The following is a 20,219-nucleotide window of genomic DNA, read 5'->3' on the forward strand; positions in this document are numbered from 1 at the left end:
TCCGACTCCAAATTTTGCACTCAAGGTTTTTATTCGATTGGTGCTTCAATATATAACGAACTTAACGAGACAGGTTTTGTATGTTTCAGTCCAGACTTGAAAGGATTCTTAGTGTCCGTAGTATTGCAGCACTGGCCATGCAATTGTCCCGTAGACTTACTAGTCGACTGCAAAGTCGAAGGCTATTCAGAATCCCGCTAACGAGTATCGAATACGGAATCTTTGATTTGAATATATCTTTCGCTACGAACATTTATTTACCGTTTACATATAAATCTAAAATCTGATTCAATTGGCTTATACACTCTTGTATAAGAAACGATCGCGCCTTTGCTATCCTGAAGGAAGCGATTAAGAGGATGAAAATAATGCTTCACGAACATCAGTACGCGCCTACACTATGAATGTTACAGCCCACAAACCGAACAAACTGCCTGAAACGAGCACGCCGAGCTGTCTCAGCTGTTGAAATACATTGCTCTTTAATTATGCATATAATTTCTTAAAAACAAACTTTTCTTTCTATTGAATTTCATTGATCGATCGATTCATAGAAGATCCGTTCTTCAATCCGTTTCGTATTAGAAGTTTCGTATATTAGTAATTATCAATTATATTGTTATCAATGCCCTAACAACAATTATATGCGCAATGATCAATCGCTGCGCAAAGCAATCACCAAAGGCAAAACTAAAAACAAACATGCTTGCCTCGAACCTTCCTAGCAAACCAAGAGCAACAAATTTAAATCGCACCAGCTACTGTCGCAGACCTGGTCAAGGGAGAGTAATATTTTGCAATAGCGAGAACTTCATGCTTCGGCTGTCGTGGACCAGGACAAAATGTCTTGAGATGGAATGAACTGTCGAACGAAGTGAATAATGGCAACATTGGCTGTACAGCACTTTCTAAGGGCTGTCGTGATGAAACCTATCATAAGGCTGTCATGGAAAGAGTAGCATGACAGCCTCAATAATAATGTCAATCAACGGATTGTGATAAAATCAGATGCAATATCTTTGCTTCGGCTCTAAGAAGCAATGCCGCAGAAAAAATAATTCTAAAATTGTGCATTACTACTGTTATAGTAACGCGAAATCTCAAAGTAAATGTATCTATTTTCATCTTACCTTTTAAGTAAATCTATCGAACAAAGACAGCAAATCTCACACGGATAAAAATCCATTGCCGGTACCATGATTAAAAATCATGAAATCATGAATAATGTCTATCATGAATAATAATTCATGATTTCATAAGCAAAATGATTGATATCATAAACAATAACACATCTTTCATGAAAACTTTCATGATATCAATAATTTTGCTCATGAAATTCCATAAGAAAACATGGTTCATGATTTCATGATTAAAAAATCATCGTACCGGCAATAAATTTTCACCGGTGCACTCTCGTATATGAGATGACTACTGGAGCTGAGACGATTGGGGGCACCGTTACCTAATAAGATTCATGATTTTTTAAAATGAAAATAACAATTTGAAAAACGATTCCTAAAGTCACTCTTTTCTCTCTTCAAACTACAGCAATTCAGCCCAGCCGACGCCCTCTGTAAACAGCCAAGACTCGCAACAGCCCGGTTCGCGCACAGCAGCAAACTCCACCAACAACAACCACAACCGACTGCGACGGTTGCGTTCCGCTAGTCAGTCGACATCGACATCGAGTTTGAACAATATCAACAATAACAACAACAACAACAGCTCGACTAGTAGCAACACAATCAACAACAACAGCCGCCATCCGAACCGAAACGCCTTCGCGGCCCATCGGTCGTCCGGAACAGCCGGCGTCAACACTACAGCAAACACGGGTGCACTACTTGCAAGGGTGTTTGACAATAGTAATAGTGCAGCATCACCGACGACGGCCGGAAGTAACAGTAACCGTGGTTCACCAGGTGAGAAAAAATCTCTCGCCGGCACCACCACCAACAGCAGCAGTAAATACGATGACAAGATGGATGAGAGACGGCAGTCGCAACCGAAAACTCCCACCAAAGCACAACCGGCACAGCGTGAATCTACACCGGTCGGACGGAAGAAGACTACTGTTGTGGAACAGCACCCGCAACCGAACAACAGTGTCGAGCGTGACTGTGAACGGAAATCGTCGGAGTCGCCCAAGAAGCAACAGCAGCCTAGTCAAAAGACACCTCCCGGCTCGGAGCAGAGCACACCGACGATGGAGCAATCGAACCTGTCCGATCTGGAACCAAAACCGCGCACCAAGGCACTCACCAATGATTCCGGTATAGAGGGCGAACATCAGCAACTGCCGGATGAAGAACTTGAAGAGACAACAAACAGAGAAACGGCAGGGGCGGCGGCTGCGGCAGAGCGTCGACGATTGAAGTAAGTACCTTTATTACTATTTGTCTTCGAGTCATCAGTGCATCAGCAGTTTATGTTGCACTGCTAACGAACGCTACCTTACGGTTCAACATAATACGCTAATGTAAAGTTAATTCTATTTGCAATTCACTTTTTGCACGGAACTTAGTAACGGCTTTCTGTACGCAAACAGAAAAGTAGTGCACAGACCTATTTTTCTTATTTTTTACGTTTCGTTCACCGTAAATCTTCAATTTTCAGTTCTGCTGCCGATATCTGCTCTCCGGATGGGCCAGTTAACTCGCGCCATTACCTGGATTCGTCCGAGTCGGACGGTACGGTCGGGCGTTCCAATCTGCGTTTTATTCGCAAGAGTTTGGAAAATACGCTGGCGGTCGCCTACTCGAAGAACTACATCGACAACGATACGATAGAAACGGAATACCCGCGCAATTTGGACGACAACATTGAGATACTGAGTCGAGAAGCGGAAAACCTTGCTCTGCAGTTCAAACCTTCCGAAGAGAAGCTGGTACAGTATGGGCCAATCTTTGATTTGGAAAAGTTCGAAGAACAGCGAAAGCAACAGAAGAAGGAAGACGATGAAGATGAGGCGATAGGAATCTCACCGTGCGGAAGATTCCTGAAGTATGACAAGGAGGTTGGCCGGGGTTCATTTAAAACGGTCTATCGAGGTCTTGATACCCAGATAGGGGTGGCGGTAGCCTGGTGCGAGTTATTGGTAAGCTTTTGTTGTGCTTTGGAGAGTAATAAATAAACCGCTAATTATTCTACAATTGCTTACAGGACAAAAAAGTCAATCGAGTGGAAAGGGCTCGATTTCGCGAGGAGGCAGAAATGTTAAAGAAATTACAGCATCCCAATATTGTACGATTTTACAATTACTGGGAGTCGCCACCGACGGCTGGAAACAAAAAGAAAAATATAGTATTGGTGACGGAACTTATGCTGTCCGGAACGCTAAAATCGTAAGTATTTTAATTGATAGAAAGTTAACGTTTCTCTCCGGTATGTATGGAAAAAAAATATTTTGTTTTCAAGATATTTGCGTCGCTTCAAAAAAATCAATCCGAAAGTGCTCAAGTCCTGGTGCCGCCAGATTCTGAAAGGACTTCATTTTCTGCATTCGCGCGCACCACCAATTATCCATCGTGATTTGAAATGTGATAATATTTTTATAACCGGAACCACAGGGAGTGTCAAAATCGGGGATCTCGGTCTAGCGACACTGAAGAACAGAAGTTTCGCCAAATCGGTTATCGGGACGCCGGAGTTCATGGCTCCGGAAATGTACGAAGAACACTACGACGAAGCGGTCGATGTGTACGCATTCGGCATGTGCATGTTGGAGATGGCCACTAGCGAGTATCCGTACAATGAGTGCAATACGCCGGCGCAGATCTACAAAAAAGTGACATCTGGCATTAAGCCAGCCAGTTTGGAGAAAGTGGAAAATCCGGAAGTGCGAGAAATCATAGAGCGTTGCATACACGACAAGAAGGAGGGCCGACCGACTTGCAAAGAACTGCTGAACTGTGAGTTTTTCTGTGAGGATATTGGAGTGCGGCTGGAGCCAATTTCAAAGGAAAGTTTCATTGCCAATCCGGAAAGCACCAAGATGGAATTTAGGTTGCGCATTCTAGATCCGAAGAAACGTGTAAATAAACACAAGGAAAACGAGGCGATTCAGTTTGATTTCGATACGAGAATTGACGATGCGGATGAAATAGCCAACGATATGTACAAGAGTGGAATTCTAATGGAAGACGACTCGAAAACGGTGGCCAAAATTCTGAAGGTACAGATACAAACTATGCTGAAGGAAAAGGAAGAAAGGGCTAGACAAGTTCAGCTTGAAAAGGAGACTGAGGCATTACAGAAACAAGCAATGCTAGCACAGCAAATTTACGCTAATCAGCAGAGTCAAATAGAAAACGAAGCGCAACCAATGGAATTGCACGTTCCACAGATGATGGGACAAGGAATGGCGATTCCGCAGCAGCAACCACAGCAAACTTTCTATCAACCGGCATCGTTGCCTGCTGCGCAGGCTCAGCAAATTATCTATCAACAGCAAATATCTGCTCCAGCTGGAAATGATCAGCTCATGCAGAATTATCAAAACCAAGCCGGGCAATACATCAACCAGCAACCGCATATGATTCAACAGCCACAGTTCCTAAACCAGATGCCTCAGATGCCCCAACAGATGCAACAGATACCTTGCAGTATACCCCAGCAAACTCAAGTAATTCAACAACAGGCGGTAGTCCAAGCTCCTCAGCATCCATCGCAGCAAGTATTTATTGATCCCCAACAACAACAGCAGTATCTTCAGCAAATGCAACAGCAACAAGCATTATATCATCAGATGCAACAACAACAACAACAACAGCAACAGCAAATGCCTCTTCAACAGCAGAACAATTTGCAGTATATGAACCAAATTTCTCAGCAACAGCAACAGGTAATACAACAACAGATGATCCAGCAACAGTTGCTTCAACAACAACAACTTCAGCAACATCAGCAAATGCAACAAGCTACCATTCAAGAACAGTTCCCTACTCTTGAACAACAACTTCAAGCCGTTCTACCCATCCAACATCATACACAGCAGCAGCAACCGCAACCACAACAACAACAACAACAACAACCACAGCAAATGCCCCAACAAGCACAATCTCAGTCTCAGCTCATTCAAAATCAACAACACTTTCAACAACAGCCTCAAATGGTTCATGGTCAAACTCTTCAAACCGCTCAAATACAACAACAACATCAGATGCACATCCAACAACATATCCAAGAACACATGCAACTTCATCAAAGCTCCCCTAGCCAAATAAGCATGATTCCCAACGGAAACCAAATGGTTATTAACCATCAGCAAATTCCTCAGTCCCAGCCTCCACCGTCCCAGCCTCAACAATCCCAGACTCAACCGACACAACCCCAACAGCAGCAATATATTGCTCAACAGATGACCAACCACGCGCCACAGTCAGTTCCAGTTCAGCAGCAAATTCCCCCGTCGCAGCAAGTTCCACAATCGCAACAAATTCAGCAACTTCAACAGCAACAGATTCAAAATCAGCAACAAATCCAACAGCAACAAATCCAACAGCAACAGCAACAAATTCAACATCAGCAACAGCAGATTCTTCAACAGCAGCAGCAGCAGCAACAACAACAACAACAACCAGTCGAACCACAGAATCTTACTCCGGTGCGCACAGATTCTCTACCAAATGCCTCCACGGATATCACACTGCAACCGCAGTCCTTAGTTCAAAACATAGTTCAAGCTCCGTCACCGGTCACCACAGTAACAGCAAACGCCGCTCATGTGCCCCACCCAACCCAGTTACAGCAGCAACAAACTGCAACCCCGGAAGCCACAGCATCCCCCGCCGGTATTCCACCGCAGCAAACGGCCATCCCGAAACGGCTTACGAACGAAGGCAGCAAAAAGCGCCGAAACTATCGTTCCACCGAGCGCAATCCCAAGCTACAGGTGCTCGGTTTCGAAAATAACATCGTCGAATGTGAGATGGAGAATCGGCCCAAAACGATCACATTCAAGTTCGATGCCAACAATGTCAACCCGGTTGAAGTAGCACAAGATTTGGTAAGATGATTTTCGTCTGTAGTTTTTCGTAGTAGAATACTTAAATGTGTCCGTTTTTGCCGCAGGTTTCAAAAGATCTGCTAACCGAAGCACAAAGTTTAGTGTTCATTGAGATGGTGCGCGATATCTTGCGGCAGCTGAAGGAGAATCCTAACCAGCTGCCAGTGGCGTCCCAGTGCTGCCGACGGAACACCGAGAAGGTAAGTATGCGGTTTAGCTTACCGGCTGAGGCAGGGGTTGTTGCATTTACAGCCGTCACGTCTAGAATGATGCTTTCCGGATCACTGGTATTTGATCCGTGCCTGTTGATTGACTAATTTTAATTGTTTAGTTTTATATTGGCCATTTTGTGTTTTTGATTGATAATTTGACTAACATTTCATTAACACACATTCTGACGTTTACACTTTTACACACACAAAAAAACATACGCAGGTTATTCGGTGTATTCAGAAATAGCATTCAGTAACGTATATATTATGATTATTTTAAAAATATATGGTATGTCCAAAACCTAGGCTTTTTACCAAACATTTCTCATGTTAATAGTTTTTTTAGGTAACTGTGGAAGCGAGCCACAATTAAATTCTCACTCCTTACTTCTTTTTATCTTGCGCTTTATGCATACAATGCAAAATCACTTCACACGTTTTTAGTCTATAGATGAATTTGAAGATATTACGTAAAATTGCTACTGCAATTGAGTAACACAATCGTTAATGGTCTGGAACAGAGTTTTCGATAAAATCTCAACTCTAATGAGAGATTTGTGCAAATGTATTTATTGCTTACCTTTATTTCTTCTTGGAATATTTTTTTGTCCAGTTAAAATTTTCCACAAGCTTCCACCACTTTTTGGTGTCGGCAATGTTTACAACACTCTGATCGGTTGTTCTTTACCGATGAACTTATCTTCTGCTATGAAAATTTCTGCACCAAAACATTGGAAACCTCGAATTTTTGCTTTTGAAGTTTTCCAAAATTTCGTAATACCGGTAATACCAACCTTTTATATTAGAAGTGTTGCCAGCGCTAGTGATAAAATAACTAAATGTACCCAAAAAAATCAAATATTGCAATCCTTTCAAAATGTCTCGTCCATCTAAGAAGAAGAAAGCATCGAAATAAAAAAAGATGGAAACATGAGTGTGTTTTGATAGTGAGTGCGTGCGGAAATCGTGTCAGTTCAAGCAGTTGGTGAACTACCGGAAGTGCCGATTCAAAACCGTGTTTCTACGGAATTAAGAAACTCTTTAGCATCCAATATTGTGGTATCATTAGGTTAAGTTCTGAAATATTCACGTCAATCTATGAATTTGCAGTTTCAAAATTTTTGATGAAGCCCTCTCGCACAATGCTACTACACTGCGGTCTCTTTTTATGTGGGGGATACCTACCGCGCAAAAAAACTTCGGGAATCTGCTTAAAAAAAACCGCGTAACTTAGGAAATTCGCGTAAAAAAGCTGCAAAACTAGAGAAATTTATGTTGATGCCAAGTATCTTAGAATTGCATGAAACGTTAAGGTATGGCGTAATCTCAAAGAAATTTTTTTTTAAAAAATCGACTTTGGGGCTTAGAGAATTTGAGACCGCGTAACTTCTGAAATCCACGAAGAAAAATGCTAAATCAAAGAATTTTTTCATGCCGAATGTTCCTCGCCAAAATAGCTTCTTTCATAATTAAACGTATTGCTCCCATTTATACTCAAAATTTCATTCCCCGAGCCAACCATTTCTGAAAAGGATTCAGCTCTTTTGACATAACTTTGACCAAAATCAGATGTAGGCATATTCAAAACAAAGCACTGAATCAACACTTTACTCAAATGCCCTCTACTTGGCAAGACAATATCGTCTCGGATTTCCGTCTATTTTAGAAAATTAATCATCTTCCAGGGTGACAAGTGACCAGGAAAACCGGGAAATAGTCAGGAACTTGGTTTCACCGAAAAAAAGGCGGGAATTTTAGTGCAAAACCGGAAAAAATGTTACTAGCACAAATATGAGTAACAATTTTCAGCATCATAATTTGTTTTTATTAAACATGTTAAAAATTTTTAGGTAACACCCGATTTTGTGTTTGAGCGAGAAGTTTAGTAAAAATGTTGCAGGTTCTATGTTTAACAATCCATTGGAAATTAGGCAACACCCCATGTCTCGTCGAACGATTTTTTAAGGGTTTAAGAGTTTTAGAGCAGTCACAAAGCATTGAAGCTTTTCTTTATATTGCAAATGATTGCTCTATTTTCATCATAATTTGTCTCAGTAATGTTATCTTAGAAAATGCTTTTGTGTGAAATATTAGTTTCAATAGGACCCACAGAATTGAAAACGTTGTCGACTTTGACTTTATTCACCGTTTGCAGAGTGTATTTAATTTCCTACTTTGAGTACTGGAAACGGTTTCAGAGGACTTGTAAACTCTGTATTCTAGACGATTAGTTCTAAGGTGGAAGAATATAGGACTAATTGAATTAATCATTGCTTTATTAAAAATCCCAAATGTTTTTGGTAGATGATGTAAATCAAAGTATGCTTCAGTAAACAGTTCAGTACAAATATTACATTAATCTGCTCCAGGTCGATTGTAGAAAGATTTGTCATAGAAGACAAACTAGTTGGGTTATTTGGAAATAAAACTGGTTAAAAACCAGCGAAGAGTTAATTATAAAGAACTCGTACTATCTGATCATTTTTTTGGTTATTCCACGAGAGATGCTCAGCATTCAGAACCCCACTACAGAAAGAAAGAAAATATATCAATATTTTGTGCGTTTTTGAAAATTTCATTTGATTCATTTGCTCATCAGCGCATTGTAATTGTAAACATGTCGCTTTTCAAAAAATGTGATGATATGACGGTTTTACCTATCGTTTATTGACTAACATGCACATTGTAAAAAAAAAGTGATTTAGAAGAACTAGGTGTGGCAGCAGGACAGTTTTGCTAAATTTTAAGTGTATGTACATCTCTGTTGTCAACTCTGCAAACGTTCGGTTTTTGTGGTTTTAAAGTCCGAAAATTTTCAATCATTTCATACTGTTTTCGCATCAACTTACTGTATAAAATTCGACTATTACTTGTAATCACCCCGAGATCTAGAATATGACCCATTGATCCTCGCTGTGCAACAAAACGGCCTGGTGGACTGGACTTGACACATAAGGGGCATCAGAATACCTGTCGGGATCGTAACAATCAGGAGAGTATGTTGTTTATGTTCCTATCTGCGACAAACCGGCAAGCACATTCTGGGTTTATTTGTCCCGCATAAGACCTGATGATATATCTGAAATGGTTCGTGCAAATCTTGAATTGCCATATGACCCCGAGGTAATTAAGTAGTTGGCTAAAGAAACTGATGTCAGCAACATGACTTTCATCTCCTTCAAGTCGGTTCGAATCCAGTTTGAAAAAAAACATCGCTTTGGAACCATCAACCAGGCTACAACAAATTTTGTTCCGTGAGTTCGAGGACTCAATCATTGCATGTGGTTCATTGCAAAAACACAACATGGGCTTATGCCGAAACGGTCTACGACTACCATTCTCTGTCCTTCACAACGTTTGTGACGGATGCTACATACTGCGGCTTACAAACTGACGTTACCTACACGGACCTCTCCGCTGCCTTTGAAAAAATTAACCACTCCATTACAGTTGCTAACTTGGATAGATTGGGCTTTGGTTTCGTTCATACCTCAATAATTGCCGATAAGCAATCAATATAAATGACTCTGTATCGAAAGAGTTTATCACTTCATCTGAGATTCCACATGGCAGCCATCTTGGACCTCTGATCTTCCCCTGTACTTCCATGATGTGAATTTTTTTTGGAATGTTTACGCTTATCTTTTCCTGATAATCTCCAAATAGTTCGAAGTAACGAGGGTGCCGTTTTCCTCTAACACCTACTTGAAATTTGTTCAAAGTGGTGTGAGGTAAATCAAATGGCTTTGAACATTGACAAATGCTCAATCATCACGTTCACACGCAAAAAGTTGCTTTGTGAATCAAACAGAATCAACAGAACAACATGTGTTAAGGTTATTGGCGCAATTTTAGGCAAGCAATTGTCGATCAAGGGCATATCAACTTTATTGTAGCACTAAGCCGTACTAATTATGGTTACAACAGTGCTATTATTGGTCGACAAAGAACTTCCAATAGAATATTTTCCTGATTCGACTTTCACATTACTCGTTGCATAATCCACACGAATTTTTAAGCATACTTAGGAATAGGAATAATTATTAATCATTTTGGATTACACATTGTTTGTTGATTACTGTAGAGTCCAGACTTAAGGCTATGGACCGGAAGATTTTCAGATCAACAGTATAATGTAGTATTCCTGACCATGACCTGTCCTCGTACGAACTTCGTTTGGATAAACAAATCTTCCAGAGTTTCCCGCAGAAAGAATCTTGTAGATTTTCATAAGGCTTCTAAAACTTAAACCTAAAACAACGCCAGACAATTACTTTTCCCCTCCATGCCTCACCGTTGAATTTTATTAGTCCGTTCAGTAAATTATCTGAAATACTCTGCGGCCATTGAAAGTAAATATCGCCTATAAATAATGTAGAATTACGCTCTTTTAGACCTACCGTTTTCACTTTCAAGAGTTATAAAGTAGTATTCAACTTTGTTCATGAATGTTATGAATAGTGCTGAAAGGACGAAACCTGTAGGCTGTGAAGGCAATGTTTGGCAGATCACTTCTGTTATATAGAACAAAATTAAAATGAAATGAACGATGTATTACAAGTTATTTTGATTGCGATATTTTTTCATTGCATTCATGACATTGAATTTAAATTAGCTGCACATTATCTTTTCTCTCAGGGAAAGTTAGAATGTAAAAGAAAATTGTCATTTTTATAAATTTGTATTTGAATTAAAAGTGCATATACTAAGCGATCTGTCCCTTGCTGTGAACTGTTTTGCAAATAGTTTAAACTTTTAGTCAAAATTTGAAGTTTCAATATTCATTTTCTACAAAGTAATTGAATTCTTTTAGATCTAGAAATTGTAGTACATAATTCAGAAATGTTGGTAAAATTCTGGAACTAACATTAAGAATAATTTGTTTAGTTCTGCGTGCACATTTCATACATATTTATATAAATAGGGATTAAAAAAATGTTTTCATCCGGGTTAGTGTCAGATTGCGATTCTAAACCGTATTTACAGCTTATTTTTTCGTGCAGTGTATATCGAGAAATATGTCATATATTTGGGGTTGTTTGGTTCAGTGTACTGATTGGATAAACTGTCATATGCGCATTGAAAAATTTGTAGTATATTAGTAACCTTTTTTGCCACCGCACTTTACGGTGATATCCCTCGTGAATCGCAAGAGTGATCCATATCGATATATAGTATATTTGGTGCTCTCTTACGAGACAAAGTTCTATCGTTTTCACTTGATAAACCTGAATCTGACCCAGGGTAATTTCATCGAACAAACGATTTTCACGAAACTGAGTAGGGTACGCACTTAATAATGGGGATGCAAGCAAACCCGATGTAGGAATCAGGTTCGAAAACGGCGTTGAAACTAGGTTCGAAACTGATTTCAAACACACGGTTTGATAACAATTAGGTTAAAAAGAGAATTAGGCTTGGCAGCAAGCTACAACTATATCGGTTTTTCGTTACTCATTGGGAATATTTCCTTCAAAACAAATTGAACATTAATAAATCCAAGAAGTTTTCGGAGCGTTTACCTGAAATTGAAACAAATAAATCAGAAAAATGTAGTGTAAATGTAAAGGACAATTGCATGGCTAGTATTATGACTCTAACTCTAAGAATTCCTTTCCGAACATTTGACAACTGGATGGCGAAAACAGCGCTTCATGCTCTAAATCACCAGGTCTATTGCGATTACGAAGCTAAAATGTAATATGAAAAACTACACTTTATTAAACAGCAGATATTCGAGTCTATCTATTTGAAAAATCTATTCGAAAAAAGCTGAACCGGTAATTGAAAGAAACATTTCACACAATAAAACAATCATCTACACGTACAAGACTTACACACCCAAACGAAGTTTTTTGTTCTTTATTTTTGTGTTCTTAAAACTCTTAGATTTTTCTTGCTTGCATTTTACCCTTGTATACCACAAAAAAAAATCTTTTTTTTTGCATTTAAATGCGTGCGCTTATCAAAGGACACATTTATGTACTTCGTCACCGTTACGTATTCACTGCCAGAAGCGTTTCGCCTGGCCGGTCGAGTGTGCGATCCTTACACCTCTTCCTGTATCACATTACGCCACTCGTTCGTACGTCGGCTCATACACTCTCCGATTCTTTCTCTCTTTCTATCTTCCTATACATTCTGGTACTGCAGGTGCGTCACGCGTCTCTAACACGTCAACGTTCGACCTTTAAAACACACCAGAGACATAGATCAGTAAGTTTTACCATTCACAGACTATTCTTTTTCAAGCCATTCTTTACTTGTGATATTGCCTCAGTTTGGTTTCTGAATTTACTCGTTACTTGTTTGTTTGTTTTCTCGTTGAACACTGCTCAATGAAAATAGTTTGTCTTGCTACCTTGTTTGTCCTCTGTAGATCTTTTACTCTTTGTTTTACAACTCCAAGCGATTTAGATAGCAACCAGTCAGGCGAAAATATTAACAAGACTGATACAATTTTACCTGCCGCTTATCATTTGCCTATTATTTCTAAGTAATTTTATGTGTGCTTGCATTTTCGTTTGGCATCTTTTTCTATGGTTTTGTTGGTGTTATGTTGCTTGTTGCTTGTTTCTTGTTACACTTTAGCGTAAATGTGTTAATGTATTTCTATGTTGTCTACTTTCTCTGCAAAACTTTGCTCTATGTTACATAATTCGTCGTATTTCTTAGGTTTGCACCACTACGTTAGCATCGCATCTCGAACCAAACTAACTTGTCTAGTTATTAAATATTAACTATAGCTTAACATATAGCTGTTTTCTTTCTTTCCTGTGATTTACGCTGATATACAAACACCGCAAATGATGCTTATAATTTTACCGCTCGGGTTCTTTAAAGTGTACTTGTTAAATTTAAACGCAATTCTGTCATTTGTTTTGTTTATGTTTGCTCGTTTGGCATCATGTTTAGTATGGAGAAAACGATTCCCGTTAGCTCATGAAACATTGTTTTTGAGTGTCAAAACGTCGCAGAAAACCAAAGAACAGTTATTATGCGGCTATTCCACCCAGAAGTATTCGTTTCGAAAGTTTTCTCATATAGAAAGATTATGCTATTTCTGTGAAAACCACTTTTTAAACATACCATTCTAATCAGTTCATCGAGATCAGCAAATGTATGTATGTATGTGTTTGTGCGGCGGCCCTAAAATTTTAATGGAGAGGTCATGCTGTCCCAAAATTTCAGCAACAGGAATAAATATTGCAAATTTGGTTAGTAAAAAATAACAACATAAACGGAATTGTGAACAACGCAGATGCCGTTCAACAAGTGCAACAACATAAAAAAACCTTTTTTAATCCACCTAGTGGTGTAATGATGCCTTTCTTATATACATTATTATTACAAAAACATCACTAGAAGATTCTGTCAAGAATTTTTTTCAAACAAGAAAAAAATCAAACTTTTTTTGGGTATAAACTTCCATAACATTTTCAAGTTGTAAACAGTTATATCAAGTTAATATATATTTAAATGTGACAACCCTCCATGCTATACAAAAATGAACAAGCACGCTGTATACTAGACAGTGGTTTTTTTACTTTTTTATCTATATATATAAAAATGCAGAGATCATTCTTTGTAATCGCATCACGTAAGAACGGATGGACGGATTGAGATGCTTTTTTTTTTGTTTGATCAGTTTTCACCCCCACCGGGTTCGTACATCAAAAAAATTAGGAAAACTTACCGGAAAAGTGGGAAAAACCAATAAAGTTATTTTGTATGGACAATGGAATTTTCCACTGAAAAAGTCGCCAATGATTGCTAGATCATCGATAGGTGTTTGGCGCATAACGAGTTGCATAAGTGTTTGGCCGTCGAAGAAAGGAATACTAGATCGTTGAAAGAATCATTTGGCGCGCAACGAGTTGTTTTGTGTGAATTCATGTGGTTCGTCATTTCGAGCCACGTGCTTAATTGGGTATCAACATTATTGATTGCCAAATGATTCAATGATGAAACGCATATGAGTGTTCTAGCTATACCGTAAACATGATCAAAAGTTCTGATACTGTTTACCAGAAGATGCATTGTGTGCAATGTAATCAGTTAGTTGTTTATTGTTGGCCATCGTAGGCGTGAGTTGAACAAATCACCTTATAAATAGAACGATTTTTGTACGAATCAATGATAAGATGCTGCTGTTTGAATAATGAGATCAATCATAGAGGTTTGCTTTGAATTTAGCATGCTGAAGTTCGTTCGCGTCGGGTGAATTCTGGTGGATTGAAAACCATTAGTTGTGAGATTTTATGCATTGACTCGAACGATAAGCTGCATACTGGTACAATCACTCCTCATCTTCACTCCTCTATAACAGAAGAACTGCACATTATTTTCATATAAAACTTTCTAATATAGATTCTCAGTGCCGAACTCCACCATTCATTAATTGTAGGTGGGGTACTAAACAAAATTATGTGGTGTTGACTAATGAGATGACTATTGATAAAACTATTAAACGAATGCAGTGTTCATGTAAAAGTTAATGGATACAATATTTAAAAGAATGGTAACTTGAACTTTCGAATGTCCAAGAATTACTCATTTTATCATTCGATTTTTTAACAGTATCAAACTAACCATAGTACTCAAGGAGGAGTAAGGATTTGAAGATAAAGTGCGGAAAATTCGACGTAACAAGGTTCATGAAATAAGAAGAAGATTTCTCGCATCTAAACTTTTACCGTCTACCAGAGGAGTCGAACTTAGCGATGCGAAACATCCGAGTCTCTGATATGTTAATTTTTTTTGCCCACCACACTTCCCCACACTAAAAAATTTACTAAATAGTTACTGACTGACCAGAAGTCATACATTAAAAGTAAAAATAAAGTTTTATCGCTAAATTGTTAATGGAAATTTTTTCCTGTGATTGTCACGCTACGAACATTCATCAAACAGGATTAAATAATATCACCAGACTAGCGAGGAGTGACGAACTACAAGTCGCGAGGGCAGCTTTTGTAAATTTGTTCTAATCAATTTAAAGTAGTCATCTCAGTTATTTTTGCTTCACTTTTTATTCCATATGTCGAAACCATAGTCTGAGAGAGATCAACAATCGCTATTCGATGCACTGACTCAAAAGATGATTCGCGGTTCATTCGCTTTATTTTTGCGTAACAAAAGCTTTTAACATATTCACAATTTTTTTATGAATTCATCGCAGCCAAGTAATCAGTAAAATAATGGAAAGATACATTAACAGCATAACGTTTGACAATTCTACTGTCCGAAAACATAAATTAAAAAAAACGGGCGAGACGAAGTTCGACGGGTCAGCTAGTATATATATAAAAACTAGGTATAGAATTCGCTCAAACTTAAGAAAAATTTTCCGAGGCCCAGAGGGCCGAGTGTCATATCAATTGATTCAGCTCGACGAACTGAGCACATGTCCGTGTGTGTATGTGTGTGGGTCTGTATGTGTGTTGTCAACAAAGAGGTCGAGATCTCAGAGATGGTTGAACCGATTTTGATCAAACCAGTCGCAAATGAATCCCCGTCACCCAGAACGCTATTGAATGGTTTTGAGATCGGATGTTTACTTTTTGAGTTATACGAAGTTTTATGTCAAAATTTTCAGTTTTTTGACATTATCTATCACACTTGACCTTTAAAACAGAATATGTTTACAGACTTAGATTCCGAACGGTACTATCTATCGAACAAGCCATAGATTGTCAAAATCCGTCTATTTTCAACGAAGACATCGACATTTTTGTGTAAGGAACTTTCCCCCCTATTCCAGCAAAAGGAGTTATGAGCATTGTATGACAAAGCAATACTTGGGAGCAACGGGAAACACGATTTTTTATACTGTTACATACAATTGGTTCTAAGTACCAAAAAGACTGTATACAGCATACTTTTTCATGACATTTTACCTCGGACTAATTTTAGCATGGTTCGTTTTTAGCAACTTAATCGTTCGAATATGACATATGTAAACCAGAAGATGACAAAGATGGCAGCATTTTCGAGTTGATAGCAATTCCATAATTATATTGATTTAAACTACTTACAGCAATAAATGCTGGAAGAACATAACACACATGTACCATTCGAATCAGTTCGGCGAGATCAGCAAATGCGTGTGCGACAAATAATTTTACTCAATTTTCTCGGAAAATTTCTTTTCTACAAACTCTATGAAAAGTCGTATGCTCCAAAATAAGGTTCCTGAATTATGTTTGGATTCGACTTCTGGTTTCGGAACTATAGGATGATATGTGAAACGAAACTGAAATTGTGTAACTCATTTTTCTCGTAGATAGCTGAACCGATCTAAGATTTAAAAGAAATCTTAAAATAATCTAAGATTCAAATGAAAGGTTTTAAGATTTTATAAAACATCTTGCTTTTCAGTCAAATCCAATTTCCGGTTTAGAGGATACAGGGTGATTAGTATAAAAATGTTTATTTCAAACAAATTAATCAGGTTTGTCGGGTTTGCAGATTTGGATAGTCGATAACCGAATAAACTCATTTCGGTTTTAGTGGTATTCAGTTTTCGATTTAGATTTAATTCGCACTACGATTTCTCAAAGATCTGCACTGATTTTCAAACATTTTGAAACAAATGTAAACTATACAGCTACTTAGGTGAATTTATCTGACTTCGGCTACACCGATTTTCGAATTCCGGTTCCAGTATCGAATCGTTTCTCAAAGCACAATCGTTTTCTCAAAAAAGCCAAATCGAATTTCAAAAACAAAAATTCAAATTAAAATAAACTTATAGTCCCATACAAAATTAATTATTTTATCCAATTCTAACTTCCGATTCTGGAATTACAGGATGATGAATTTTTAAAATTCAAACCGATGTAGAAGATGACAATCCCGAAAAGCTTTAAAGTTGAACTCAAAACTATTGCAATTTATTCGTCATATGGCCATACGAATCGGTTTGGGTTATACTGGTTCCTGAATACCGGCTCTGGAAGTACCTTAAATTACCGTAAATTCTAAAGTGGAACCTACTTCGACATATCATGGAATGTTCAAACGATTATCTTCCTTTTAGGTTCAAATTTGATCCGATTTGCAGTTTAGACATTACAGAGTTATGAGTAATTAAAATCCCAAATTGCCGCTTAAAACGGCGGTCATTAAAATTATGTCATGAGAACAAAAACACCGAAGAATATTCATGCAAAAAACTCATGCGGAATGAATTGATAAAAAAGGTATCATCTCACTGCTAGGTGGATTAGGCGCGTTTTTTCTTCGGTGCCAGCACGTACCGATGTCCCAAAGTAGATTTTTATATCCACTAACTAGAAGGTCTGTCAACTAGATTTACCAGTAATTTTTATAAAAATTTGCTTTTCATGAAATTGAAAATTTCTCACTTATCGCGCTGTAATACAGGAACCGGTAGTCGGATCTGGATCATCTTTTAGAGGATTTTTTAAAGAATTTTAAGATCTTTTCTTTGCATCTTAGTTTGTAAAAATCGACTAAGAAATTTCCAAGAAAATTGAGTGCACATTTTCTAATAGATTTGCACATATCACGCTGTAATTTCGGAGCCGGAAGTCGGATCCAAATGAAATTCAGGAAAATTGTATGTGACCATAAGACCTTTCATTTAAACCTACGTTTTTGAATATCGGTTTAGCCATCTCTGAGAAACGCGTGTGATTATTTTTTTCCTTTTTCTGGTGCATATCACCCTGAAAGTCTGGAGCCGGAAGTTGCATCGGGATAAAATTTAGTGGCAGTCTATGGGACTAATATAACAACTTTCATTTAAATCTGAGTTTGTGAAAATCGATTCACCCATCTTTGAGAAAATTGAGTGACTTTAGTGACATTTTGTGATCTCGACGAACTGAGTCGAATGGTATATGACACTCGGCCTTCCGGGCCTCCGTTTAAAAGTCGGTTTTCACGGTGAATTCACAGCCTTTCTATATGAGAAAGGAAAAAACTTATAAAAACACTTATGAGCCATCTGTTTTAAGACATTTGATTTTTTTTCACAAAGCTTACCACTTGTTTCACAACTTTTAATACTAAAAACTGTTTATATGAGTTTGTTTTAACAAATTTCGTCGTTAGACTTCTGTGCACTCCTTTATCGATAGAAGGAATGCCAGCGAAATATCATCAACTAAATACTTTTGTGTCCTACTGTAGCTCTTGAATAAATTGTGATAAAGTCTGATGTTTGTTGTGTTTTCTCAAAAACAAAGTTCACCAAAAAAAGAGCGGTTTGGTACGAATAAAAACAAATTCAAACACGTACACTCTTAGGAGGATGTCGGAGCATCTGTACTCCATGTTAGGAGCGGCTTCAAACAGCGTCTGTTCTGGTATTCAGCGGCTGAGTATGAAATGCTATATCCCGTCCAGCTAAATCCAAGGTGGCAACCCCACCAACGGGATCGTCCTAGTGCTAGTTGGGACGTTGAACATAGCAAGCCAGGTGGTTGGCGTAGGCCTAATAAGCCATACGTTAAATATTTATTGCGATTAATACAGGAGATAAAACGATCCGGAACAATCGGGATAGACCCACGCAACGAAATAAGGACTACGATTGGAAACCTGGAACATGGAACTGCAAGTCGCTAGATTTCAGCTGCGATGAACAAAATCCTCGCAACTTCGACGTCGTAGCGCTGCAGGAGCTTTGTTGGAAGGGACAGAAGGTGTGGAAAAGCGGACATCGAGCGGCTACCTTCTACCAAATCTGTGGCACAACGAACGAGCTGAGAACTGGCTCTATAGTGCTGGGCAAGATGAGTCAACGAGTGACTGGGTGGCAGCCGATTAACGCTAAAATGTGTAAGCTGAGCATTAAAGGCCGTTTTTTTCAATTACAGTGCACTGTCCACACAAAGGGAGACCCGATGACGAGAAAAAAGCGTTCTACGTGCAGCTGGAATAAGCATATAACGGCTGCCCACGCAGAGACGTAAAAATTGTCATCGGTAACATGAATGCCCAGGTAGGAAGGAAGGCAATGTACCGACCGGTAACCGAGCCGAACATGCCGCATCGAATAACAATGGCCAACGATGTGTTAATTTTGCAGCCTCCCGAGGAATGGTAGTCAGAAGCACCTTCTTTCCCCGCAAGGATATCCACAAAGCTACCTGGAGATCACCTAATCAACAGACCGAAAACCAAATTGACCACGTTTTGATCGACGTTCGAAGTTTTGATTTTTCTCAGACATCAACAATGTTCGCACCTACCGTAATGTGAATATAGATTCGGACCACTACTTGGTTGCTGTATGCATGCGCTCAAAACTTTCGACGGTGGCTACCAAACGTCGAAACCGAACGTCGCGGTTTAACATCGATCGGCTCCGGGATGCTGGAGTAGCTCAAGATTACGGGCAGCAGTTGGCAGTGGCACTACCAACGGAAGAGCAACTTGGCGCAGCTACTCTTGAAGATGGCTGGAGAGACATCCGTTCTGCCATAGGTAGCACTGCATCAGCAACGCTAGGTACGGCGGCTCCGAACGTAAGAAACGACTGGTTCGACGACGCATGTGAACAGTTGGTGGCCGAGAAGAATGCAGCTTGGGCGAACAAGCTGCAACACCGGACGAGAGCAAACTAGGAGTGATACAGACAGGCGCGGAACAGATTCAATTCGGTATCCCGTATAAAAAAGCGCCAATAAGAAAACCGAGATCGCGAAGCTAATGACACAAGGAAGTTCTACGAGAAGGTGAACCGTTCGCGCAGAGGCCATGTGCCACAGGCTGATATGTGCAAGAACACCAACGGGAATCTTCTCACGAACGACTGTGAGGTGATCGAAAGGTGGCGGCAGTATTTCGACGAGCACCTTAATGACGATGTGGTGGAATACGAAAGTGGTGGCGCGGTAACGAACTAGGGAACGCGTGCGGAGGATGATAGACTGCCGGTTCCAGACCTCCAAGAAGTCGAGGAGGAGGTAAGCCGGTTGAAACATAATAAGGCCGCTGGCGTTGACCAACTACCAAGCGAGCTACTG

General features: G+C 39.1%; 1 protein-coding gene across 9 annotated transcripts in view; it reads left to right on the forward strand.

The window, feature by feature from the left end:
- The window catches only part of LOC131438714 (serine/threonine-protein kinase WNK1-like), a 77,718-nt gene that overhangs the window by 47,429 nt on the left and 10,070 nt on the right, over window positions 1-20,219 (forward strand). For 8 of the 9 annotated variants that reach the window (XM_058608914.1, XM_058608913.1, XM_058608919.1 and 5 more), the window contains 6 exons: window positions 1,549-2,376; window positions 2,617-3,097; window positions 3,163-3,344; window positions 3,418-6,007; window positions 6,073-6,207; window positions 12,373-12,435. In XM_058608914.1, coding sequence (XP_058464897.1) covers window positions 1,549-2,376; window positions 2,617-3,097; window positions 3,163-3,344; window positions 3,418-6,007; window positions 6,073-6,207; window positions 12,373-12,435 — 4,279 coding nt within the window. The remainder of the gene's footprint in view (window positions 1-1,548; window positions 2,377-2,616; window positions 3,098-3,162; window positions 3,345-3,417; window positions 6,008-6,072; window positions 6,208-12,372; window positions 12,436-20,219) is intronic. The other variant, XM_058608921.1, reaches the window with a different exon arrangement.

This window comes from Malaya genurostris, chromosome 3, assembly GCF_030247185.1.
Source record: "Malaya genurostris strain Urasoe2022 chromosome 3, Malgen_1.1, whole genome shotgun sequence".
NCBI lineage: Eukaryota > Metazoa > Arthropoda > Insecta > Diptera > Culicidae > Malaya > Malaya genurostris.